We start from the raw sequence: 25,677 nt of genomic DNA, 5'->3' as shown, positions 1-25,677 counted from the left end.
CCTTGGGACTGGGTTTCGCACAAGGTTTTTCAGAACTCAACCGAGATCAATGGCCTCATCCGGTAAATGGCTAGGTCCACGGGAAAGGACTTGGAGCTAAATGTTAGTGAATGGCTGCTCGATATCCACGGTCCAGTGATTCATTGAAGGGACATAAGTCATCTCAAGCCCGGCCAAAATGCCGCTCGGTATTCTAAGGCAGTGGCTGAGACTAGTGGAGCCAAACTTTGAACGCACTCTATATATTGAGCTAGGGTAGGAAGATGCCGTGTGATGAAATCGTTGACTCCCTGTGCCTGCGGTATGTTCGTGGCATTGCTCCAAGAGAGACCGATTGACGAGGCCGACCGTGGCTAAACTGCACAATAGTATGCAGACTGAACACTGAATGGTGTATTCCCCTACTGTGCCACTGACCGGATGTTACAAATGACAAAAACAGGACCCAGGTCTTCCTCATCAAAGCACCAACATCTGCTCTATATGGCACAGACCATAGATCTGCTGCGGCCTTTGGTGAGCCAATCTGTGGATCCGCAGAGTCTTCGTTCGATCCCTGTAAATTACTCGTGCTGGACCTCAGTCGGTAACAGCTAGACCAGTCGAGGGATTCGACCCGTCGTGCGATGGGAAATAATCCGCATTGCTGTCTGATGTCCACTCCAATGCTGCCCGAGAGCCGGGTCACTTCTTGCTTCTTTGATGTTCAATTCGACAATGGGAAGATGCCATTTAAACTTTGGGCCGGTTGCCAAACCAAACCCCAACCCAAGCCATCTTCTTCTTTGCTACAGGAAGAACCCACCAATGGCTATGGTCTCTGGTAAAGGATACAGCTCACCCGCACCTTTCTGCGTGGAGCGAAGCTGGATCGACGATGCGAGTGGATCGCCGAGGAGGGTCGTGGTGGCAGTGCTCTTGTCCTAAGCGGGGCATGCTGTACCCCTCGATATCTCACGTTGCACCTACCAGCCAACCCCACGAAGCATTACGATTTAATCAATGTGGGCAGATATTGATGAGTCACTTCCGAGCAGTCGGTTACTAGCTTGCTCACCTGTCATGGTAGGCCGGCCGATTGAATTGTTGTTGCTGTGCTGACCCTCGCATGGTGAAGCTGCGTTACTACCTGCGGTCACGAGTGTTACAGCAATGGATGTGCCGTCGACCTTGCCCGAGTCGAACTCCCCAAATCCTCAGCAGCATGCGACGGTAGAGAGCCAGCCGGTAGATACATGGTCACGGCCTCGATCGGTGACAGCAGCTTGTGAGCGCTGTCGGAGGCGAAAGATTCGTTGCGATGGGAACACTCCCTGTGCTACCTGCCGACGCTTCTCCATGGTTTGTATTCGACACCGCAAAGGGGAGGCGCAAGCTTGCTTGGAGAAACGGGTACAGGAGTTGGAAGCACAGGTCGCTACGCTCAGTTCTATTCTCTCAAGCATGCAAAGTGAAACCGTCACTGAGGATCTACCGGTGTGGCCGTCGTTCCCGATTGATCCCAGCCCCACAGATTCCATGTCATCTCCATTTGTATGTCCATCATTTAACCCACATGTGAATGACGGGGGCACGCCACCTTTCGACGTTCCCCGAATCCAGATCGTGGAGTGTGCGAATCCGACGCCCATGCAAACGGCAATGTCGCCATCCGGAGTTCCGGTGGCATCGGGATCAAACACGGCTTCGATGGCTATAGGTGCCCAGCTGATGCCGATGCAGCTGGGCGCCAATCTCACCCCGCCGCTGTCTGCTTCCTCGTCTCCAACATGGGAGGCGCGATGTTCTCTCCCGCCTGGAAGCTTTGCACTACCATCCCCATCGCGAAGGTCATCTGTGTCGTCCTTGACACTAGATACAAATGCGGATATTCTAAAGCCTTCCTTACCTGGAGCAGGCGATTGCCTGGTGGAAGTGCAAGGGATTGGAGTTTCTCCCTTCGGTGAAGAACCAGAGCACTTTACTGTACCCAATCGTGCCGAGGCCGATGATCTCTTAGACTTCATTTGCGACAAAGCTCCTGGGCTGGGCGTGCCGCTCAATCGAAAATCCCTTCAGGCTTCTCTCAATATTATGTATGACCGCGAGACACTGGCTCCTATCAATTCTTGCTCAGCGTCGTTGGCCCGGTTCCAGGTATACATGGCCATGGCAGCTGCACTGCGGTTGAGGCCGGATGTACCAGGCGGGGAAAGCTCACTGCTCGACAACTTCTACCGATTGGCGTTGGAGCAAATACAGTCGTCTCAATTCTGGACGCGACCGCTGGCCAATGAAACGGCGTTGTTGATGGTACTATTCGCAAGGGCCAGCCAGGAGTCCGCCGGCCTTGGATGACAGTAACTACAAAAAGGATCACTGTAAAATCGAATCAAGACTATATTTATGGCGGTCAGATTATGTTCAAAGCGCTTTTTGTTGGGATATCGGTCATATCATGGCCGACCAAAGATGCTGTTCAGTATTTTGGTGCAGTCGCTGAGACTTCTCATGCAGTGCCCCGTTAACCATACTACGCGCGTATCTCCAGTCCCAGAGACTTTTGATGCTCCTTAACCCCATTCATCAACACACTGAGGTCCTTCTCTGTCAGCTCCCACTCGCTCTCCATCACCTCCCGAGCATGCTCGCTTCGCGGCTCAAAAACCACCTGGAACGGGTCTGGAGACGATACGAACCCCGAGCCAAACGCGAGATCATCCACGGGAACAGGCTTACCCTCCGGACCCCGGGGCCGAGAAATGTTGAATCCCCAAAGAATGCGAGTAATAAGCATGAAGAGCGAGTTTTTGGCAATGTGACGCCCGGTGCAGATGCGACGGCCGAAACCAAAATAATTGGTGAACCGGTCGGGATCGTCCGACGGGGCCAGCCACCGCTCGGGGAGGAACTCGAGCGGCCGTTCGTAGTGGCTCCCATCCTGGCACATGGACCAGAACAAGGGAACGATAGTAGCCCCCTTGGGGATTCGATATCCGCCGTAGGTGTCTTCTTGCGTTGTGGCATGAGGAACGCCCTGGGGTGCGAGCGGTCGCCATCGCAGCGTCTCCTCCACCACGGCCTGGATGTATGGGAGATGGTTCTTATCCCCCGGGCCAGGCAGTCGATCGTGCCCGACTACGCGGTCGAGCTCCTCTTGGGCGCGGGCGACGAACGCCGGATACGCCTGGGTGGCAAGAACAAATATGCCCATGGCGACGGAGGTAGTCTCAAAGCCGGCATTGGCCAAAATACCAAGGTCGTATGCGAATTCGAGGGTGTCCATTTCCTTGGACTGCTTGGACTTCGAGAACTCCTTGGTCCAGTTCCAGGAATCGCTAGCAAGGCCGCGGTTCATGTTCCTGATGTGCGCCTCGGATTCAACCTTGTACAGCTTTTCGGCGACGCGTTTCCAAGGCGCTAGGCGCGGCGGCAGGGTATTGAGAATAGGAATTGCATCCACGATCCAGGTGCCTACTCGCGCGGCGAAGACAAAGTTATCCTGGACTTCACGGGCCCAGTCGAGCTCGGGCTCGGTGCCTGTCTCTATACGGAAGCCGTAGGCGAGGGCGAACAGGAGGCTGATGCTGTAGCGCTCGAATGCATGCGAGAAGTCATTGGACGAAAGCAGGTCGCGCAGTAGCTGCTTGCTTTCGAGGTCTTGGATGGGGAGATATGTGGAGGAGGCGCGGGGAGCGAGCACGGGGGCCTCCATTCTCTGGTGAAGTTTGTAACGGTCGTCATAGGGACGCAGCAAGAGATGCATGCCCTTGGTGACGTTGTCGCGGGCCATGACCAGCCATGGCCGGTCGCTGTAGATGTTGCTGCGTTTGTCGAGGAGGTCTTTCGCCATGGCGCCGTCTGAAATGAAAATGGTGGTCTGGCGCCCGAACTGAGCGCTCACGATGGGACCATATTGCTTACACCAGGCGTCGAAGGTGCGCCAGGGCAGCACTTGCGGTGCCTGGTGAAGGTTTCCAATTAGTGGCAGCCGACGAGGGCCAGGAGGAAGGCCACGGTCGCGACGATATTCATACAGCAGTCGCCAGACGACCAGGGCAATCAGCGCCGTGGTAATGGTCAGGCCCATCGTTGCTGAAGCCGAAAGAGGTCCTCTTCTTCACATCAACCGGTTGAGAATTGTGCAAATGGGCAAAGGGCAGTCGCCGGGGTACTTATGAAACCCAGCATTTTCTAGTTCGCTGGCCAACACGGGATCGTCGCGCGCCCAAACGGAGATAAGAGACATAGTAGCCCTTTTGAGCTGGCTAACTCATCCGTTTCGCCAATAACAGTGCGGCGGCTGTACTTGCGGGGTATTGGACAAGGAGTTGGCTTAGGGCAAGGCTCTAACACCGGCCACGGACTACTCACAACTCGGGCCCCATGCTGGTGTGTCGAGGGTCTCTATCTCAAGAGCGGGAGGGACGCGGCGTCTTTTCATTGGAGTTCAAAAGTCCGCCGTTGGAACTAGGGTCCATCGGCTGTCAGGCTGGGTGTGCACTCATGCAGAGTAGTGGAACCCCAGCGACATATCGATCTGATGATTGGCGGAATAAAAAGGCCAAGGCTGTCGAATCCTTCAATGCATGGAGTCTTCTGCTGCCAAAAAGGCCAAGCTCTGGGCGTTTATTCTATTGCAGTCAACGCGCCAAAGGGAAACACACGTCAATAGCATTTTCGACTGCGGGCATGAGAGATGACCTGATGGGTGAGAAGTCGGCAACAGGCCTGACATTGGTCGTTTCAACGAGCCTGACTTTGGTCGTTTCAACGATAAGACATGCCGGGGACGAGGTTTAATGTCGACCAGCTCCAGGATTGAAATGCACGCGGGATCTGGGATATCGGAATTACGGTCGAGACTTGATTGTATTTGTGCCTATGCACTCTTATCCCTGTCGGTATGTCCTGGGTCTGGGCGAAGTGCAGAGGAGCACTCTCCGCGACCCCCTGCTTCCCCGCTGCTTTCCGATAAAGGACGTGAAGGGTGATCTGGCAAGGATCGGGTCCCTGAGATCGAGCCGGACGGCGCATTCCGCTTCGAGATGACGCAAGGAGTTGCGGAATCATATCAGATGGACGTATCTTACCCTGAGTCGTCACCGGGTAGAACATCCGACGCGAGATCCACCAGCCTGGCAAAAAGGAGGATAAAAGACACTCGTCTCCGGTCTGCTTTCAGAGATTGAATTGTAAAGAAGGGCGGTGATGTCCCGATGTCCTACCATGCGTCTATGTACTGTGACTTTGTTGGCCGCCGCCGTAGTAGGCACTACCATTCCGGATGGGCAGACTCTGACCCTCAATGACATCCCCTACTTTCTCAGTGGTATTCCGGTGTCGCGGTTCCAATATGACTTGGTCGATTCCCCATTTCCATTCAGTCCGAGCGACGGGACGGGCATGGTTCCTCTCACTGTCCTCTCTGTCAACGCCACCACGCAACTCGACTCTGTTCTGGCCTCTTTCCGCCATGAAGATGATGTCTTCCAGGATGCCTTCCTCGGCGCTGTCTATCTTGCGTCGAGCCACCAGGGCGATAATGGTCTCCCGATGGATGACTTTATGCTGACCCTCCAATCAGTAGGCATGGAGACCCTACTCGCGGGACCTGGGGTGGTCGCTGGGCCTTGGGTTTCCGCAAACCTTACCATGGGCCTTTCCCCGGGGCCCTACTTTGTTTCCCAACATACCGGACAGGTGTTCCGCGCATATCGACTTTACCCCGACCATAACATGGCTTTTGTCCAGGCCACGATCAGCGACGAGAAAGGGGGGTTCATGGCGTTTCCCGCCATCACGGAGAACGCCATGACCAAGGATGTTGCCGTGCCCTCCCGGCTATATTCGACCCCCACGCGTGAACAGCCTCTGGCGGGCTTGCGGGTGGGAGTTAAGGACATCTTCCACATCAAGGGACTCCGCACGAGCGGGGGGAGTCGATCATATTACTTTCTTTATGGGCGGCAGAACGTCACGGCGTCGTCCATCCAACGGTTGATTGACCTGGGAGCTGTTGTCGTGGGCAAGACCGGCACGGTGCAGTTCTCCACTGGCGATCGGCCCACCGCCGATTGGGTCGACTTCCACTGTCCCTTCAACCCGCGCGGGGATGGATACCAAGCGCCGGGCGGGTCATCGTCTGGGTCTGGAGCGGCGATTGCGTCGTATGAATGGTTGGATCTGGCCGTGGGCAGTGATACGGGTGGCTCTGTCCGCTTCCCCGCGGCGCTGCAAGGTGTTTACGGGAACCGACCGTCGACGGGGGCCATCTCGCTCGACCATGTCCTGCCGCTATCCCCGCTGCTAGATACCGCCGGGATGCTTGCCCGTCACTCGGGACTGTGGGCGCGGACCGTGCAGTCGTGGTATCCAAACTTCGAGCGCAATTACACGTCGTTTCCGCGCCAACTGCTGCTGGCGGATGATGGGTGGGATGGCGCCGGGATGAGTCCCCATGCCCATCACCTCCTCACACGCTTCGCGGACCGGCTGGAGGGGTTTCTGCAGGTGCCACGGACGTTAGTGAACATTCAGCAGCGGTGGCGCGACACACACGCCTCCGCACCTCTGGAGCTCAACCATCTTCTGAACGAAACCTATGCTATTATAACCGCAGTGGACCAATACAATCGACTGGCCAAGCCTCTCTACGCGGACTACGCGAGCCGCTACGACGGTCGGCGGCCCTTCATTAACCCCGGCCCGCGTTACCGCTGGCAGTGGGGACAGGACCGCGGCGGGGACGCAGCCTACGAGGTCGCTCTGCGCAACATGACGATCTTCCGTGAGTGGTGGGAGACCCTTGGCTTCGGACGATCCGACGAGGCATCCTGTTCCGAGGCTCTGGTGGTCAGTATGTTTTCATCCGGTGAGGTCGACTACCGCGACGAGTACTACGAGTCAACAGTGTCCCCACCCTTTGGGTGGAGTACGGATTATGCCTCCGTCATGGCGGGAGCGCCGGAGGTGGTGGTACCCCTGGGCGAGATCCCCTATCAGAGTGCGATTACCCTCCATGAGGAGTACCTCCCTGTCACGGCGGCGCTGCAGATGGCGCGGGGATGCGACCACGTCCTAGCTGATTTGGTGGCCGCATTGGGCGAGAAGGGTATATTGCAGTCTGTAGGGGTTGGGCCTCGTATGTATTCTACCTAGGCGGTCCGCCTTTTTGTACTATACAGTGACTGTGGTCTTAGCGCTTGGAGGCCATTGTCTTCCTAGACTAAACCTACCACATACATTTCGGGATATCTCGTGGATACAACGATTACTACCTGGGCATGGGGTCAGTTCGCCCTTGCGACGGTGTATATGTAACAGTCCAATTCGTTAGCGACCAATGTGTCAAACTATACATTTTTGTGGCCAAATTCAGCCGTTGACTTGTTTGTGATTAGGGCGGGCTCAGTAGGTATTTCATGAAATTAACCGCCTCCAAGGGCGGAGTGAACGTTGCAATATCCTGAATTCCTGCTTTATGAATACTAAAAAGACAATACTTTATCCCACGCAATTATGGCCATTCAACCTGGCAAGTATACTAGGTCCAACCCAGAGCCACTGACGGACAGGCTCATTTATCCCCTACCATACATATCGGTCTCTAACCCCACGTCGTCTTCCTTGGTGGGGCCCTTCGGCATGAAAGTGTACCGCACACATCCGGCATCAATATGACCGCCAGTGCCACCATTGTTGCCTGCGAAAGTCAGTCTCGTGTTCTTAGTATCGGTCAGAGAGGCACTTACACTTCAGATAGTTGTTCAAAATGAGACTCCGACAGGTGACGCTGCTATCATGCGGCAGTGGTTGCTGCAAGCTCTGGGAGTTGCCCTCGGCCTCACATCCCTTCATCCACACTGCTCCGGTCCAGATAAACGGATTGTTCATCCACCCGTTCGGCATCGAGGAGATCGTCTTGTCCGGTGTGACCTTTGCATCTGCGCCGTGGTCGTCGCACGATCTCGAGAGGATACGCTCCCACCAATCGCTGTCTTCCTTGTATCGGGGCACGTCATTATGCCTCCACTCGTCAAAGCACACCCGCTCACTCAGCTTCAACTCGGGCTCCGGTTCCTCCTCGGGCTCTTCTGGGCGACTGATGGAGAAAGCGTATTTTCCGCAGCCGACGTCCACTTTGCCGCCCATGTACAGGTTGTTTTGCGCTCCACATGATCCGGTCAACAGGTAGAATGCGTCCTTGCATTCAAGTTGACATTCTCCGCCATCCTTGTTGGGCTCGTAGCTGAGGGTAAACTGGGCAGGGTCGTGCGTCGGAGGGGGCATGCGTTTGTTCAACGTCTTCCCGTCCTTGTCGACCGTGGTCTCCGACTTCTCGCCCTTCGAGACCTTGTCGCAGAATCCCCCGTAAATCTTGTCGGTGAAGAATTGCATTCCAAAATCGGAGGGCGTGTCATTACATTCGGCTTTCGGCTTACTCGTCGCCGTCGCCAATGGGTACGGGATTGCCGTCCAGGGTTTGAAGGCAGTGGTGGTCGTCGCTCCGGAGGTGCTGGTGCATGCGGTCGCACGAGAGCACTTGGTGGAGCACTCGACCAGTCGGCCAGCGGCCTCGCATCCAACGTTGCAGTTGGTGGCGGTGTGCTTTTTGTCCTTGTCACACTCGTCCTCGTTCTCCGTGTCAATCGAGTCTTTGGGGATGACATTGGTGCCCTTGAGGGCCTGACCATTTACCATCTTCTGCCACACCAGAGGATACAGGAACTCGGCCACCTGGGCGGCTTGGTCGGCTGTCATTCGCAAGCTTCCGGAGTGGCTCCGGACAAAGGCAATAGCCTGGTTCATGGCCCGGACGGCGTCGCCCCGGATCCTGGGTGGGACCTGTGTGCCCATGATGGTGAGCATCGTGCCGGCGATTGCGTTGTTCATCATTGTGAGCTCGGCTCCGCACACGGAGCCCGAGAGCCCACCAAGTTGGCGTTTCTTCTTCTTCTCGAAGGACTCGCCGTCGGGACAGCTACTTGTCTGGTCTTTTCCCAGGTAGTCGTCCAGAATTTTGGCGATTTCTTCGGGGATGATAATCGCGACATCGCCCTTTTCGTGGCCGTCAGCGCTATCATTGTACGTGGAAACCGTAGCGGTGGCAGTTCTAGTCGTGGTCTGTCAGCGATATCATGGCACTATAGACGAGCGGGGCTAGTACGTACGCTGAGGCGGTGGGAATAGGGGAGGCAGTGATGGTGATGGGTTTCGCGCCCTCGGTGGGAACCACGACAATCTCACTAGCCGTCGCCAGGGAGGAAGCAGTGCTAATGACATGAAGAGGAATGTGGACCGGCTGGTATCTCTCCTCGGACTTCTCCAGATACCACCCCACTCCCACGGCCATCAAGGCCCCCAAGATGGCCAGTGGCACCAGAGGGGCAAAACGCGTCTGCAGCTCCGTGTCCTGGTGCTCTATGATCTGGCGGATCTTCACGAAACATTCCGAGGTCAACTCATCCTTGCAGTCATTCTTGACGGTTTCTTGGATCTTCTTTTGCATCTCCTCAGAGATTGCTACGTCGACCCCGTAGTCCGCTTTGCCATTCCCCAGGATCTCGAGTGTATCACCTGTGGGCACAGCGATGTTTGTCTGTTGAGACATGAGTGTCTGGAGCCCTGGAACAAGAGGGGGGAAAACATACACCGGTGACTCGATAGTCGTCTGGACTACCCAAAGTGAAGGTGACCGCATCGCCCAAAGCGAGGGGAATCAAGCCCGCCAGGGCGAGTAGCGTGTGCGTGCCTCGCATTGTGTACGGTTGGTTGTGGTTGTTGTTGTTGCAATGTATCAGTCAAGAACGGACTCGAGGCGACTTATATAGTTGTCTGACGCCGGACATATTGCGTCGTGAACCTTTTCTCCGGAAAATGGCACGCCTGATGGGCTATGCCGCTCGGTGATGCTTCCGACACATCCTCCCCTTCGCCGTGCCTGCATGGTATTTTGGCCCCCATACCGATCCTGCCATGCCACCATAACCAGGGTCGATGCGGCTGACGCTCGTATTCGAGCGATTTAGTGTCAATTTTAGTAACGCTAGGAAAAAGCTGGGCAGTGTCTGCCTTGAAGATCTTGATATCCAACTTTCGCATCAATATGCCTGACGAATAGTTTGGCAAGAAACCAGTTAGAGTAGTATCGATGGCACAGCCCACCGTTCTTGCAGGGTAACCTGACGATGTTGTGCTCCGCTCTCGTTGGTCCGTCAGCCCTGCTGGTGCAGGGGCCAAGAAACACTAAACCCTAGCGATAACCTTAGTTTTCTTCAGGTGCGCCAGTGGCCCAGTCGCCGTTCGTCCTGCAGCCTGCAGGGGTTAGGTACAGCCTCCTTGTACGCCTGAGACATTGGTCATTCTTCAGCTGCATGTTCAAGCTTGCGGGAAAAACCACCATGTCTATTTTGGGTCGGATGGTGCGCTCCTGCTGGATTGTTCTCCCTGGCAGGTAGGATCGAGCGAGCACGAGCGTGGGGGCTATGCTTATGGTTGGACGCCTGAAAGATGGCCTAGAGCCCGCTGGACTGCTGGGTGGTGAAAGACGCCGGAGTGGCATATAAAACAGGATGACATATAAAAGACATCAAGTGTCGCCGACTTGGTTGAGTTCATCAACTCGAAAACCTGCACGGTACCCACCACCATGAAGCTCACACGCTTTCTTTCTCTCCTGGCTATTCTCCAGCCAGTGCTGGGAGCCCCTTATGGATGTCAGTCTTTCCAGTCACTTCCCCTGTACTCCGTACTCCACCCTCCATTGCTAATGCGTCTCTCTTGTAGGTGCCAAGAAGCTATGTAGTCTCGAATCGCGCTCGTCCCGCCCGGACACTCCTGTCGCCCTTGGGTTGGTCGAGCGCGACGGCGACGACGATGAAGCGTCTTGCACCCATACATGTGGACCCCTGGTGCGATTGCCGGGACAGAGCGACCCAGCGAAGCGAGACCTTGGCACCATTCAGGTGCACGGCACTCCCGCTTCATCGGATGAGAACCTGCTGGAGGCGCGCACGCTGAACATCCCGCCGGACAATCGACTGGCCGGCTACATCAACGGCCAGATCAGCCGCAAGACGTTCGACTTGATCGTGTGGAATCGTCACATCCCCACGGGCGACGAAGATGAGGAACCCGAGATGGAAGGCATGGGGACGTCGCGGGCTCGGGAGTTCAAAGACAAGGCATTCAGCATGGGCACCGACGGCCTCACGGGCTGCACCGTTATGACCCTCGTCAGCCGCTCGGGGGTCTTTATGGGCCACTGGTTTGAGGACATCTCCTTCACTCCGACGACATGGACCACGAACGACGACGGCACAAAGTCCCCTGGCTGGCTCAAACAATATAAGACTAGGGATAAAGCCTTTGAGCAGACGGTCGTTAACGGCCTGCGCGAAGGCGTCAAACAGGGTGAGGACACGACCGAGCCGGGTAAGCCCGAGCAGGTTCCAGTGAGCGACGTCAAGGGTGCCCTTGAGGACGGCCACGCCAAAGGCTACTTGATGGTGCCCCTGGACGCCTGCCCGGGTATGGGAGCCACGGGCTATGAGAAGTACTATGTGAAACGGTGGGAAGCGATGAGAGGGGTCGTCGCGGGGGTCGTCCCGGCCTTTGCTGACGAGGGCCTCTGGAAGGAACACAAATACAGGAGGGACGACCCCGAGGATCCAAGGAGAGCGGTGGATGGGTCAGTGCTGTTGCAGTATGACCCGGACGACCGGTACGACGCTGGAGGCAAGACGATGACTCGGAAGCGCGTGGTGATGTGGATGGGGACGGAGAAGGTGCGCGATGACGAGTGGGATAATAAGGAAGTGCCCGAGGGGCAGTAACTGGGGAGTTTAGGAACAGAGTATATAGATGAATCCGTATCGAGTGATATATAATTGGTGGGAGTGACTGCGATCGGCTGGCATGTTAACCAACCTGCAGAGCATTTCGCCCACTTTTTGACTGTTTGTATTTTGATAATTGTTATCAACGTTTTGCAATCTTGTCTATGAAGAATATCACCAAGTGTTTCATCATGTTCCCCATGGTTGAGTTATATATATAGATATATATTTGGAACGTGGCAGTGCTGAGATCAGATGCCAAGCCTTGCCCTAAATCCGCCATCGTCAGCTCTACAAAAACCCCGACTTCCCCCGCTTGATATTTTATCACCATCCTCAACATCTTTCCATCCCATCATGACCTGGTCGCACCTCCCGTCAGAGGTGCTCGAGACTATTGTGACGTATCTGGACTTGGCAAGCATCAAAGCTCTGCGTCTTGTGGACCGGGAGCTTAGCGTTCGCTGCCTGGGACCCCACTTTGTCCGCCATGTAAGGGCCAGCACAGATTTGACCAGGGACAATCTCGCCTCGCTGGACGCTCTTGGTCGAAACCCCGTGCTACGGCAACACGTGCACGACCTGACCATTTTGGCGGTTTATTATGCGGCTGATGAGGCGAATGTGCGACTCGGCCGTCGACCGTCCCCGAATGACTGGCGCGAGTGGGAATGGCCGGCACCGAACCTTGAATCGGACGTGGAATGGCTTGAGAAGCAACGCACAGCCCAGGAAGAACTGCCATCAGAGGACGTAATAGATTCGCTGACCAGGACTCTCCAGCGGTTCAAGTCCACGTCCTTGAAACGGATCACATTGGACGTGTCGGTGGTCCTGGGTCCGGGTATGCGGACCAACACCCGGCACGGTGTCTGGCTTGAGACCTGGACCACTGCATCGAAGGTATACAAGATGACCATGGCCGCCGTGGCAAGAAGCGGCATTGAAATTACTCATCTTGATATCTACCGGCAGCCGCCAAATTGCGCCGTTTTCCTTTCCAACTATACCCAGATCGGAGGACTGGACTGGAAGGCCATCGGGACGACTCTGCAGAATCTGCAATTGAGCCTGTGCACCGACATCGACGACGGGGCCTGGGAATGGGAGTACGGCCGGGAGACGAGCAGCAAGGTCATTGACCGCACCTTTGGCCATGTGGTCGAACTGCCACGGGGAAACAAGCCCCAGGCAGTCCCCGGCCTGATCCAGCTATTGCAGGCGACCCCCAACCTGCGCCATTTAGACCTCCACCTCTATCGCTTCCCGGTGAACTTTGATGAGTACCATTCTATTGTGACAGCACTCGCCGACCAGGTTACTCTCCCGCATCTACAGTCCTTTGCACTCTCTGGGTTCCCTGTCATCGAGTCGTCCTTGCTCCGCTTCCTCTCCACCCATGCCAGCCTGGAGTCTCTGACCTTGCAGGAGGTCCACATTGTCCAGGGGACATGGACCCCAATTTTCACCTATATAAACAACATGGCCTCCCTAACGAAGGTCCATCTCGATAGTCTCTGGTGGAACGTGGGGGCAGCCCCCCCAAGCGACGACGCGGGGCCGATCGCTGCCCCAAAGAAACTAGTGAATTTGCACACAACATGGGATGAGCAAGACCCTATTACCCCATCCAAACGGTTCCCCCAAGATGGTGGAGACCACTTCTTCGCTGGTCCAGGCAACTACGTTGTACACCGGCGCAGCTTCCACCAGGAGGATATTCGCCGAGGGCTCGAGTTCCGGCCAACTCCCAAGCTGGGGATGGGGTCCGCCAGGAGGAATGCGTGGAAAAATCACCGGCATCAGACATATGGCCCTCCGGAGTTCAATCTGCTTGTTCCGCCCAGACGAGGTTAGCTCTCTATCTACGCATAGATTCCGTGGAAAGACCGATGGAAAACAGTCAAAACGATGCCACAAATTGATGGTGTTGGAGCTATGAAGGGCTGCCAAATAATTGCAAAACATGCAGCAAACAACAGTTTTATGTGGATCATTATGGGTGCTACTCAATAAACATATAACATCGATCAACGCACCCTGGACGCTCTCATTGTACTCGTAGATATATCTCCGACACCTGAGGCAGCGTATTCCTGTTGACCCAGGCACTCAGGCACTCAGAAGTCACCGCCTTATCTTTCTCTTCTTCCCATCTCTTCTCTCTATCTTCTCTCCCACCCTCGAGCTACGAACTATGGTTGAAATCGATCACCATCCGCCCCGCCACCTGTCCTCGGCATAACTTTTCCACTGCCTCGGGGAGTCGATCGATCGGATACACTTCGCAGATCTGCTTCAGTTGACCCCAACGCGCAAAGTCCAATGCGGCGGCCGTGTCGCTTCGACTCCCTACCGGGGTACTCTTGACGGCCAGGTTCTTGAGAATGAAGACGTTGGGACCGCCTCCTACGGTTATTATGCCAGCGGAAGCCAGTCCAATGCAGGAAAATGCCCCCCCTAGGCAGGGCGGAACTCCTCCGCCCGTGGTTCTGGTTCCCCTCACCGGATCGTCTCTCGACGGTGGAGCTGTTCAACCCCTCCTTTGACCTGGTGACGATTTGCCCATTGTGTGCACCGCCGGCGTTGTAGCAAACATCGTGGCTGGCTATTATCTTTTGGCATGGCGCCGCGAGTTCATGAGAACCACGCTCGTGCGAGTGTCCTGTCCTGCATGGCTTCCAGAACTATTCTCGGTGTAGACCGAGATCGGAAGATGTAATGATGGGGACACTCTTGACCACTACAGCAATCAGAAATCTGTCCAGTCCATATTGTGCATACATGATGATTACATACTTTACAAAAAAAAAGGCATCCCCGCACGGCAGAAACGGAGACTCACGCATCAGTCATACAGCAACCACCCTGTCGTTCCAGTCACAAATAGGGCCATCAGGATGGTCAAGATGCCGGCCCCCGCACGGTCGGCTGTCGTCACATGCGTCGTAAAGCGTCCCGGTGTCTGCTTGGGTGGCTTGGCGCCGCCCTCGGGGTTGCCTTTACTCGTACCACCGGTGTCGTTGGTTACTGGGGGATCCACTCGAGCAATGAGGGTTGACTGCATCACCTCTAGTGCCGCCATCTGGCTCCCGACATCCCGCAAGCCATCCCACTTTTGGTCTGACCATTTCAGACCGCAGGTTGTGTGGGATTTTCCTCCCGTGCAGGTTTTGGCTGCCGCTTTGGCAGACGCCCGCAACTTGGGCATCACGCGGTCGTAGGTGAACGGTGCCATCTGCGTGGTTTTGGCCATCCACCGCGCCAGGTAGCCCTTGAAGGACCGTTGATCCACCTCACATGTGTTGATCGGTTCACATGCCCGTTCGTACATGACATCCTTGGGCTCGTCTTTGAAGAAGACATCGGTCGCCTTCAGCAGGTTCTGCGTCCGTTCCTTCCAGACCGGGTCGCCCTTGGTCTACGGCGGTTAATGTGTGACTCTCCAAGCCGGCGGATTTTGAACTCACCAAATTATACATCGTGGCTGCTCCGTGAAGGTACACCCCCGAGTTGTACGTCCACTCAATCTGGTTGAATTGGGTGCAGTTATTCCGCTCATCCGCCCCGTCGTAGAAGAGGAATTCCTCGGTCATCAAACCGATATCTATGGTCCAGTCCCAGGCACGTTGCGCCCACTCGGTATATGTGCTGTTCCCCGTGTACATGGCCAATCGCGCCGCCAGGTCGAAAAAACATCCGTTGGAGATGGTGTTCTTGTAGGTGTATCCGTTGTTCCAGGTGAAGATCTGCCATCGCAAGCCCCCGCCGCAGGTTCCGGCATCCCATCGGGCGGCTTGCGTGTTGAATACTGCTTGGACTTGGGCCAACCAGCCCGGGCTTCCTTCAGGCGGGTTGGGAAAGTTGCGCTCGGCCGCCGACATGGCGGCAAACGCCCAGAAGGCCTGGTCGTCGTTGCCTTCGGTGCGAGTCTGGTTCGTCGGCATGTAAGTCCCAAGGTCGCCCGCCTGCCACAGCAACCCTTGTGTCGTGATGTCGTTCCACGTATCATCTCCCGTGTAGAACCAGTAGTCGACCAAAGCCGTGAACATGGCACCGGCTGTCATATACTCCAGTAAGCGAGTGTCTCTCCCTTTCGTTTCGTCGCGGGCTGTGTAGACATACCTTCCCACCAGTAGTACGGGTCCGGCAAATTTCCAGGTACGTCCCCGGGATTCATCCCCGTATAATGGGTCAGCATGTCCTTGGCTACGGCACGGCATGCTTTTTTAACGTTTTCTGAGGCTGTTAGTGTCATACGGACCGTCATCCCCCGATTTCACACTCACCCGGATCGTCCAGATTTAAATCAATAGCCTGGACGCCGGCCAGCAGCGCCAAAATGGTGAGCCAGGGTCTTCGCATGGTCTCTGTTCTTCGAGCGGTGCAGAAACAGCAGCAGCGAGAGAAGAAAGTGAGATCAAAAAGATCGACTCAACAGACAATGGTCAATAGCATACCAGGCAATTGCCCCGGAGGAATGTCACATTGGCATAGAAACGCACTCCACATGGAGCCTTCATTTCTTCCCCTCGATGCGCCCCCCCAATCGACTTAGGGAGTTCTACAATGTGATTGATCCCTTTTCAATCCGAGGGTGGCATTGTTGTCGCATCGAAGGGTTGTTTTTTGGCAGGTTCATCAGCCAATGACGCGGTCATGATGTGTGGGCGGAGGACCGATCCAGGGGTCGCTGGCCGCATGCGGTCATCGAGCATTCCAGTACGACTCCTTGATTTGGTCGGACCTGACTCGGTGCCTTTTTCCTTCTCGGGCCCTATGATCTTTGGTGGTTCGGACCTTGATCGTTTACTCCTGTGCCCCTTCTTTCTCGATTGAGCCCCTGGAGTGGCGCACCCCCCCCTTCCCTCCCCTCGCCTTCCCTGCCTGGAGACAGCTTTTCGTCCCATTGGTGCAACCGTAGTTGGTCCGAAGCGCCCAAAAAATAACTTCCTGTATCGATATGGCCCTTGTATGCCGTCCAATCGGGGTTTGCCTGCCACGTCCAATTGCAGTCAACTACCAATCATCAATGCGATACGTTGCATATTGCCTTGCGCGCTCTGTCCAAACCCGCCGCATTAGATGCACCATATTTGTGATCTGTTGCGATGGGCATGAATCCACCTAAGATTGTCGCTCGGAGAATAGGGACTCCGCCACGCCATCAAGACGCCGGGGATCAAACCATACATATTGTCAGTCAACCGCGGTGAATCCTCTCTCTGTACTCTCCGCATCAGGCGATTAACCCCCGTTTCGATTTTATCGAAGATGCCATCGATGGCTAGGGGAAGAATAGAAGGATGACAAGACCGTGGGCGCGCCCGATCACGCTTTTCAACGCCTCGATTCTGTATAAATGTACTGACGGTCTCCAGTATCGCTGCTTGTTGGTTATGCTGTGTGGGAGCATGTTATATCTTCGAAGGTCGCCCCGGATTCTGCGGGCCCGTGTCAAATTCAGTGCTAGTACTCCGTCCGTCCCGGGGTGTCAATATCCTAGGTTACTCAACGTCCAGTCGGCTCCGGCATCGTTTCCAACACTGTGGCTCAGTCTCCATGGTGAATTCGTCGGTGTTTGATTTGGCGGAATCATCCCGGGTACCGCGAACATTGACACCAATCGTGGGCATGGAAATCTAAATCTGTCGTCGGTTCCATGAACCGCCTGGAAATTGAAACAAGCCAGCTTCTCCAACAGCCGCCGATCTGATGGTGATCGACATGGATGTACTCCGTAGCTGCACTTAAGATCCCTGCACCTAGCCATCCCGGTCGCCGGCCACGATGTAACCCCGGCTACAATCGTGTTGTTTGAGAGTGTATTCAACAATAATTAATTTCCCGGCGGAACACGGTGATTTGACGAGATTGCCGAGTCCCAGAGGGAAAACTGTCTAAGTACGGAGTATATAGGTTGGCCACTACCCAACTCTCACAGAACCGTCACGGCACAGTCGCGCCATTTGGCTCATGATGAATATCCGATGGCTACTTTCTTCCGTGGGGGTGGTGATTGGGGTTGGAGCCGCGGTTGCAACTCCGGGCGTGACCACTATTCCAGGATGGCATATTCAATCCAGCGCCCAGGTATCTAAAAACATCAGTGGTCTTTCACTGCCCGGCGCAAACATTAGGGGATGGCATCGCATGGGACCCCGAGGAACTGTGATGGCTGGAATGATGGAGAGCAAAGCTTACGAGGAGAAGGAGATATTCTTCTCCAATAACTTGGATAAGATCGACGTGTCGGATTTCCAAGTCCCCTGGCTGTACCGTGAAGAGATCACGCTCGAGAAACCCGCCAAAGGGCAGCATATCTTCCTCGTCACCCATGGCATCACTTCGAAGGCCGATATATACCTCAATGGAGAGCAAGTAGTTGCTAGTAAGTCGCATCAAGGCTCATACGGTGGTCATCGCTACGACATCACGGCTCTCATCAAGCCTGGACCAAACGCATTCTTGGTGCAAGCCTATCCCACCAGCTATGTTCGCGACTTTGCACAGAGCTTCGAGGACTGGAATCCGTATCCCCCTGACAATGGTACGGGAGTTTGGCGAAACATGGAAGTGCAGCACACCGGTGCGGTATCTATGTCTCCTGTGCGCGTCACAACCGACTTCACCAAGCCCGGCACTGAGGAGGTCAAAGTCGACGTGATCATCGACCTCGCCAATTATGAAGATACCCCAATCCATGGAGTCGTCCAGGGCAAAATCCAATCGGACGATGGATCGCAAACTGTCCCTCTGTCCCATGATTTCAAGCTGGACAGCAAGGGGAAAACCACCATCAAAATTACAGTGCCCCTGAATAAGCCGCGCATCTGGTGGCCCGCCGCGTGGGGTAGCCAGCCTCTGTACACCATTAATCTGGACGTCTCCTTAGCGGATGGCGGGATTTCGGACAAACTAGAGCCTACCAAGTTCGGCATTCGTCACGTCGCATCTGATCTAAACGCACATGACGACACATCGTTCACCGTGAATGGACACAAGTTCCATGTCAGGGGAGCAGGATATACGCCTGACATGTTTCTGCGGTTCGATCTTGAGCGTGTGCGAACGATCTTCCAATACATGCTGGACATGGGACTCAATACGGTGCGCCTGGAAGGCAAACAGGAGCACCCCGAGCTGTACGACCTGGCTGACAGCATGGGGCTCATGGTGATGGCTGGGTGGGAGTGTTGCACCAAATGGGAGGGATGGAAGGTGAGCCTACCCATTTTCAATGGTAGATGATGGACATTCGCTAACTTGTTTAGCACAACGATGAAGGATCGGGCGACCTGTGGACCGACAACGACTACGCGATCGCACAGGCCGCTATGGAGCACGAGGCCGAGATGATGCAGGCCCATGCCTCGATGTTATGTTTCCTCATCGCATCAGACTTCTGGCCCGATGATCGCGCGACCGCCATGTTTATGGACGTCCTGGATGGCATGAACTGGCCGAACCCGGTCATCGCATCGGCCAGCAAGCGGGGCTTCCCCAAACAACTAGGTCCCTCGGGTATGAAAATGGAGGGGCCCTACGACTGGGTACCTCCGAATTACTGGTACGAGAACCAGCTTGGCGCGGCGTTTGGGTTTGGTTCCGAGCTGGGCTCAGGTGTCGGGACACCCGAGCTCGGCAGCCTGAAGGGATTCCTGTCGGAGGCCGACCTGGAGGACCTATGGAAGGAGCCCCACAAAGACCTGTACCACATGTCGAAGGAGAGATCGAAGTTCGCCAACCGGGCGATCTACAACGACGCGCTGTACGCGCGGTACGGGGCCCCAACGGGGCTGGAAGATTACCTACTCAAGGCGCAAATCATGGACTACGAGGCGACGCGGTCGCAGTTCGAAGCCTATGCCGCGCGGCAAAGCGCCGAGAAACCGGCCACGGGGCTCATCTACTGGATGTTGAACGGCGCGTGGCCGAGCTTGCACTGGCAACTCTTCGACTACTACCTGCGGCCGGCGGGGTCGTATTTCGGGGCGAAGATGGGCGGTCGCACGGAACACGTAGCGTATGACTACCGGGAACGAACGGTGCACATCATCAATCACAGCGTGGACAAGCAAGGGTCGCGGACTGTGACGATCGACCTCGTCGATACGAAAGGGAAAACCATCGTGTCGAAGAACGCCACCGCAGACACAGCGCCTCTTTCCTCGAAGCAAGTAAAGGAAATCGCGGAAATCGGAGAATTGAAAGACGTGGGGTTCCTCCGATTGGTCTTAAAAGACACCACCACGGACACAGACCTCAGCCGAAACGTATACTGGGTGACTGCCGACAATGACGTCCTCGACTGGGACAACTCCACCTACTACGTGACGCCCGTCACCAAGTACACCAACTTACAAGCGCTAAGCAAGCTGCCTCGCGTGGAGGTGGCCGCGAAAGCGACTCCCCTGTCAGGTGAGGATAAGGGCAAGTCAACAAAGGTGCAGGTTACGCTGGAGAACCAGGCGGATACGCCCGCGTTCTTCCTCCGGTTAACGGCTGTCGACACCGTGTCGCACGAGGAGATCGCGCCTGTATACTGGTCGGATAACTACGTGACGCTGCTACCTCGGGAGCGTCACACTGTGACGGTGGAGTTCACGAGTGATCAGTGGGAGGTGGAGCTGTTTGGCGCGAACGTCGATAAGAATGTTATTGGGCATAGTTGATAGATGGTGATAGTCTAGTTGCGAATGAGTACGGTAGCTGTATTCGTGAAATGCCATAATATTGTTGCTTCATTACAGTGGTGAGGTTGTATCAGATCACTAAACCAAGTACACCTCCACCTCATGCCAACACTTTCTCCACAGTCTGCGCATACCGCAACAAGGCCTCATCCTTCATTCTGCGCGCAATCAACTGCACGTGGCAGGGGGCGCCTTCGACTTCGCTGGGATGGTCTAGTGTGGTCAGTTGTGTTATTGAGTGGGAATGGGATACATACACTCTGGGACGTATTTAACGTCTCGTACAAAAGCGGCGTCGTCGACCTCGTTGGCTTGGCCGAATGGGACTATGCACGCGGGATACTATAGAAATTAATATTTTCGTCAAGGAGGGGGAAAGTGAAAGATGGAGGAACAAAGAAGGAGGGAATGAAATGGGGAAGGAAAGAACGAGGGAAAGAACAAGGGAAGGAACGAGGGAAGGAACGAGGGAAAGAACGGAAGAAATGAGAGAGGGAAAGAGAGAAGAAATTGAGGAAGGAATGGCCGAAGCGACATACATCCAGCAAATTCGACAACACCGTATATATCGGCAGACCGAAGGTATCATGTGGCGGAGCGCAGCTCTGGAATGCAGGACCGAGAATGACATCTAGTCCGTTCTCTAGATAAGCACGACGCATGTCGGCTATGAACTTCGCGCGTGCTGCATTCAGATCGTACAGCTCGCGCAGGGTCGGCTCAGCGTCCGTTGCGACCAGGTTATACGTGAATTTGAGAGACGGCACGGGTGGCTCTCCGCCGTCAAGGATGTTCTTGACTTGCGTCTTGTCCGGGTCCATCTGGAACAGGCGCCAGGCGATCCTGGTAGATTCGCTCAGCGGGGGGATCTTCTTCGTGAGGTCGACGAGCTTGTGGCCTGCGGCTTGGAGTTTGGAGGCGGCCACGGCGAGGGTGCGGCGCATAGGGGGGTGGAGCGGGTAGTTGGGATCCTCGGGGAGGAGGCCGATGGTGAGGACGGGCTGGGCGGGCGGTTCTTGCCAGGGGACGGCGAGGGCTGCGTCGTCGACATCTTCTGGGTGGGCGTTGAGGACCGTTTGGATGAAGAGCTCGGCGTCGCGCATAGAGTGGCACAGGGGCCCCGCGACGGTGAGAATCCCCGTCAATCCAGGACGCCCTGCGATCGCCTGTCCGGCGGTGGGGATGCGGCCGACAGTGGGCTTAAAGCCAGCGAGACCGCAGCATAGGGCTGGGATGCGGATGGAGCCGCCAATATCGGTGCCGACGCCGAGAAGGGAGCCACGGAGGGCGATTAGGGCGCTCTCGCCGCCAGAGCTGCCACCAGCTGTCAGGTTTCGACGGTGGGGATTGAGAACGCGGCCGAAGACATTGTTGTGGGAGTCGGCGGTCATCATCGTCTGGGGGATGTTGGTCTTCACGTAAAGGACGGCGCCGGCGGCGAGGAGTATATCGACGAGGGCCGAGTTAGTGGTCTTCGCCGGGTGGTCTAGGAAGGAAATATAGCCGAGACAGGTTGGCACACCGCTGACGTTCAAGTTCTCCTTCAGACTGATGGGCAGGCCGTGGAACGGGCCGATGAGGGTCCCGGTGGTAGCGAGGTGATCATCCACCTCCTTGGCGCGCTGGATGGCGATGTCGAAGAACGTTTCCGTCAGACAACCTGTGAGCTGCTGGGCAATGGCGGCGCGTTTGCAGAAGGCGATGGTGACTTCGGATGAAGTCAGCTCGCGCGACGCTAGCCGTGCCAGCAGAACCGTCGCATCGACTGTCTCGGTGATGTCGAGTTCGCGCTGGGTCAGCAAACCGCATTTGCGGGGGACATCGAGCACGCTGACTGCGGGGCCTTGTTGCTCCAGATCCTGGAGCAGTTTCTCGGATAGACGCCATTCGGCGGGGATCTTGGCTGCGGCGGCGGCTTGTTTGGCCTGGGCCTTTTGTTCCCAGGTTGTGATCGTCATGGTTTGTTCCGGCGAGTAAGTGATGGAATCTTGTAGTCTGTAGACTGGACTGGTAGAATAAGCCCGGGGATATTTATGGCCTCGGCTTCCCCGCATCGGATATTGATAGACCGTGAGGGGCAGATCCAGCAAGAAGCGGGGCCAGACACTTGGTCTCACTCGGCACATCAACGACGAATAGAATGTTACAGCTCTCAGCCGTCACTTTCTTGTCTCTCATGGCGTTTATGTGTGAGGCTGGCATGGAGCTTGTCTCAAGTGAGTGGCAGTGCGGAATTTGGCCGTCGCCCAATGTCTTCATGAAGGCAACCTATTCTTTCTATATATTAATACTATCACTTCCTGGTGTTCCGTCCATAGTCCAGGGTAATAATATGCTGATCCTGCGGTCGAAGGGGCAGTAGAAAGAGGGAGTAAATATGGCGCTCTCTCGACTCGAAGATACACCAGTCAGATGGCACCATGATAGCATACTCGGCAATTACACCTATCGCTCCCCCTGGTCAGCAATATGAAGGATCATTGAGAGCGCCATTGGATAAGCTGAGCCTCATCACTGGCGGCAAATGGCTCACCTGGGTCAGTTCAGCGCAGTGGCTGTTGTAATCGAGACATGCAGAGCAAGCCGAATGAATTGCTAGGCCATTTCGTCGTAGTCAACCACGGTCCTATCGAGAGAAACATGATCGAATTCGTAGATCTCGTCCAGGAGTGGGAGATAGTGGGAGAGATGAGTGAGGAAGAAGGCTTCGATGCGCAAAAACACACGAAGAAAATCCGCCTGAGGAGTAGATCAGGTGACGGGGGTTCTCCTGATATTTCTGGCAACTGAAAGCCGATTCGTATCGACGGATTGATTCTTGACTGCTAATCGTCTCTCAGGGTCAGCTCAACCGCCTGCACAGTATTTCCATGCTTCATCATCGTCCATGGCAGCGTCTGTTTCAAGAAAAGTGGCAACCAAGGCGGGCTTTGCGTGTACCCTGGCTTGTAATGGCTGGCCTAACTGCTCTCACGATTGAGCCAGTGGACCGGCCTTGAGAACACAAACTCTCTACTCTCTACACTGGCACGTGAAGAGCCATTCACAATGCAACTAAATGCGTCATCAGAAGCCGATGTCTGCAACATAACCTGAGGTAACAGCATCGATAGTATCACAAGGTATCTCACAATGGCATATGTTGCGAACTCAGCCTGAACGAGTTCCTCGCCGTGCAGGTCAGTATATCTACCGACTTGACGGGAATGAACCCAGGATACAGGGGCCGTACATACTACGTGTCTGCGTGTCCTCAACATCGCCAGGGTCTAGGTTCCAGCCATTCCTGGCCTGTCCGAGTCGCGCGGTACACACCAGGGTCAGTGGTAGTGGACTCGGCTGTTCGCATCTCCTTCCGAAAATGGCAGGGAGAGCGTTGGAGGTCCTTGAGAGGGTTATAGGCAGCACGGGGTCGAGGATGGGTTCCACGGCATGACGATTATCCCTAGTCTATTTAGGGCCCACCTATGTTCATTGCGGGTACAGGTATATGGTCATCGTTTTCACGGCTTTCGGTGGCTTATATGTGACTTCCAGGCCGTTCTTGTTTAGCTCAACCCCTCAGAGGTATCAATTGTCGTCTACATCATTTGGCTACATTGTATGTATGGACTAGTTTTGGCATTCGAGGGGTGTATGTGGCAAGGGAAAATCAATCCATCCGGTGGGTTTCCTTCTGTAAACTACACATCGCAAGGACATGTCCTACGGAGGTCATTCCAGTTGGGATGTACTTAAGAGGTGCATTCTATGCAATCAATAAAGGATGTGCTATATACATGATATCATCTACCTAATACTCTACCAGCAAATCCGGCTAGCAGATTTAACGCAAATAAAAACAACCAACGCCGGGGAATCATGTGTATACCATTTCACGTTCCATGACATGGCATCCACACTGTGGACCAGGCCATCTGTACAATCTGTATCCATCATCGTCCACATGACTTACTTCGTTCACTCTCTCAGAAAAGAGGCATGTCAACCTTGTGATCCCAGTTGATATTATCCGGCGTGCACTCGACACGGTCCCGACAGGTTCCAAACACCCGATCCCACAGACGGGTCTGCTTGCCGTAATTGGCGCTGCTCTTCCAGCCCTTGCGGTGGTGAAGGTCGTGGTCCTCGATGATCAGCTCCGCGTTGAACAGGCGCAGGGCCCAGCTGAGGGTGTTAGGCGGGACGGCGTGCAGGCGCAGTCCACTATGGCCGGCGAGTTCGGCGAACACGACGTACTGGTGGGAGACCCACCACTCGTAGAAACCCATGGGCATACCCATGGCTTTCATGGTGAAGAAGGCCATGAGTGGGATGCCGGCGATGTCGAAGAACTCTTGCCCAAAGTCGGCGTAGAGAGTCAGGAGCGGGTTGGGGTGCTTGGTGAGGTGGTGGGTGCGGTGGTACTTCCACAGGGCGTCGACTTCGTGCATCATGCGGTGATACCAGTAGAACCAGAAGTCAAGGATAATGCCGTAAAGGCCGGCCTCGAGAGGCAGCCAGCCCCAGGCCATGTCGGCGGGGGCATGGCTGGAGCGGTAGCTGAGGAGGACAGTGAAGATGGGCCGGATAGAGGAGGTGGAGACGAGTGAGTGCACGACCTTGGCGACGCCCACGTCGGGCACGCCGTCCCGCTCGTGGAGATCGCCGTCAAGGAACCCGAGCTTATGGCCGATACGGCGCAGGACATGTAGCTCGTGGATGGCGATGAGCTTGAAGGCCACCGAGTAGAACACGAAGGCGGCGAACGGGCTCAGATTGTGGCCGGTGTAGACAGTGTAGAAGTGGTGGAGGATCAGGGGGACAACGGAATGGACGATAACCCAGCGGTGCAGCTGCCACTCCGGGGTGTAGGGCACCTTCTCGTCTTTGCTGTGGACGGGGACCTCTTTATCCAACGAGACTGGATGGATGGCCAGCAGCTCGTAGAACCAGTGGAAGATGGTCCACTCGCCGCGGTCCTGGCGGCGCCACGTCGACTTCATCGAGTCCTTGGGGTTCCCTTGCACGCTCATGATGGAAGACTAGAGTTAAATTGTACTTTCTCCGTTATGATGAATGGCTGGGTGGTGATGCTGGTGATAATAACCCCGTGGGGCGAGAGTGTGACACAGGCATCCAGGACCAGGGGGTTTATATCTATCCTGGTCGGATGAGCCCGC

The 25,677-nt window shown here is 55.4% G+C and overlaps 10 protein-coding genes across 10 annotated transcripts; 5 read left to right on the top strand and 5 right to left on the bottom strand.

The window, feature by feature from the left end:
* Nucleotides 1–869: 869 nt before the first annotated feature.
* On the top strand, nucleotides 870–2,468 carry P168DRAFT_329296 (uncharacterized protein). The gene is made up of 2 exons (XM_024841456.1): nucleotides 870–1,065; nucleotides 1,118–2,468. The coding sequence occupies exon 2, from the start codon at nucleotides 1,153–1,155 to the stop codon at nucleotides 2,335–2,337; it is 1,185 nt and encodes a 394-aa protein (XP_024690962.1). The 5' UTR covers nucleotides 870–1,065; nucleotides 1,118–1,152; the 3' UTR covers nucleotides 2,338–2,468.
* Nucleotides 2,469–2,512: 44 nt separating this feature from the next.
* P168DRAFT_240845 (cytochrome P450) lies at nucleotides 2,513–4,069 on the bottom strand (the record flags this gene model as incomplete). The annotated part of the gene is made up of 1 exon (XM_024833737.1): nucleotides 2,513–4,069. The coding sequence occupies one exon, from the start codon at nucleotides 4,067–4,069 to the stop codon at nucleotides 2,513–2,515; it is 1,557 nt and encodes a 518-aa protein (XP_024690961.1).
* A 1,139-nt stretch (nucleotides 4,070–5,208) lies between these two features.
* On the top strand, nucleotides 5,209–7,211 carry P168DRAFT_329295 (glutamyl-tRNA(Gln) amidotransferase, subunit A; the record flags this gene model as incomplete). The annotated part of the gene is made up of 2 exons (XM_024841455.1): nucleotides 5,209–7,107; nucleotides 7,182–7,211. 2 exons carry the CDS (start codon nucleotides 5,209–5,211, stop codon nucleotides 7,209–7,211), a joined length of 1,929 nt encoding a protein of 642 aa, XP_024690960.1.
* A 237-nt stretch (nucleotides 7,212–7,448) lies between these two features.
* P168DRAFT_292429 (uncharacterized protein) lies at nucleotides 7,449–8,435 on the bottom strand. Its single transcript, XM_024837581.1, has 2 exons — nucleotides 7,734–8,435; nucleotides 7,449–7,684 (listed from the first exon to the last, which is right to left on the bottom strand). The coding sequence occupies exons 1-2, from the start codon at nucleotides 8,377–8,379 to the stop codon at nucleotides 7,563–7,565; spliced, it is 768 nt and encodes a 255-aa protein (XP_024690959.1). The 5' UTR covers nucleotides 8,380–8,435; the 3' UTR covers nucleotides 7,449–7,562.
* Nucleotides 8,436–10,630: 2,195 nt separating this feature from the next.
* On the top strand, nucleotides 10,631–11,816 carry P168DRAFT_320904 (uncharacterized protein; the record flags this gene model as incomplete). Its single annotated transcript, XM_024840411.1, has 2 exons — nucleotides 10,631–10,697; nucleotides 10,768–11,816. 2 exons carry the CDS (start codon nucleotides 10,631–10,633, stop codon nucleotides 11,814–11,816), a joined length of 1,116 nt encoding a protein of 371 aa, XP_024690958.1.
* Nucleotides 11,817–12,176: 360 nt separating this feature from the next.
* Nucleotides 12,177–13,735, top strand: P168DRAFT_306497 (uncharacterized protein; the record flags this gene model as incomplete). The annotated part of the gene is made up of 1 exon (XM_024839034.1): nucleotides 12,177–13,735. The coding sequence occupies one exon, from the start codon at nucleotides 12,177–12,179 to the stop codon at nucleotides 13,674–13,676; it is 1,500 nt and encodes a 499-aa protein (XP_024690957.1). The 3' UTR covers nucleotides 13,677–13,735.
* Nucleotides 13,736–14,348: 613 nt separating this feature from the next.
* P168DRAFT_333877 (glycoside hydrolase family 76 protein) lies at nucleotides 14,349–16,184 on the bottom strand (the record flags this gene model as incomplete). The annotated part of the gene is made up of 4 exons (XM_024841686.1): nucleotides 14,349–15,240; nucleotides 15,290–15,879; nucleotides 15,945–16,058; nucleotides 16,109–16,184. 4 exons carry the CDS (start codon nucleotides 16,182–16,184, stop codon nucleotides 14,668–14,670), a joined length of 1,353 nt encoding a protein of 450 aa, XP_024690956.1. The 3' UTR covers nucleotides 14,349–14,667.
* Nucleotides 16,185–17,993: 1,809 nt separating this feature from the next.
* On the top strand, nucleotides 17,994–20,494 carry P168DRAFT_329291 (putative glycosyl hydrolase; the record flags this gene model as incomplete). Its single annotated transcript, XM_024841454.1, has 2 exons — nucleotides 17,994–19,040; nucleotides 19,094–20,494. 2 exons carry the CDS (start codon nucleotides 17,994–17,996, stop codon nucleotides 20,492–20,494), a joined length of 2,448 nt encoding a protein of 815 aa, XP_024690955.1.
* Nucleotides 20,495–20,615: 121 nt separating this feature from the next.
* Nucleotides 20,616–22,473, bottom strand: P168DRAFT_240149 (putative general amidase; the record flags this gene model as incomplete). The annotated part of the gene is made up of 3 exons (XM_024833700.1): nucleotides 20,616–20,728; nucleotides 20,773–20,857; nucleotides 21,055–22,473. 3 exons carry the CDS (start codon nucleotides 22,471–22,473, stop codon nucleotides 20,616–20,618), a joined length of 1,617 nt encoding a protein of 538 aa, XP_024690954.1.
* A 2,010-nt stretch (nucleotides 22,474–24,483) lies between these two features.
* Nucleotides 24,484–25,530, bottom strand: P168DRAFT_240688 (sterol desaturase family protein; the record flags this gene model as incomplete). The annotated part of the gene is made up of 1 exon (XM_024833727.1): nucleotides 24,484–25,530. One exon carries the CDS (start codon nucleotides 25,528–25,530, stop codon nucleotides 24,484–24,486), a length of 1,047 nt encoding a protein of 348 aa, XP_024690953.1.
* Nucleotides 25,531–25,677: the final 147 nt, after the last annotated feature.

Source organism: Aspergillus campestris, assembly GCF_002847485.1.
Source record: "Aspergillus campestris IBT 28561 chromosome Unknown P168scaffold_10, whole genome shotgun sequence".
NCBI lineage: Eukaryota > Fungi > Ascomycota > Eurotiomycetes > Eurotiales > Aspergillaceae > Aspergillus > Aspergillus campestris.
This window is presented reverse-complemented; position numbering and strand designations above follow the sequence as displayed.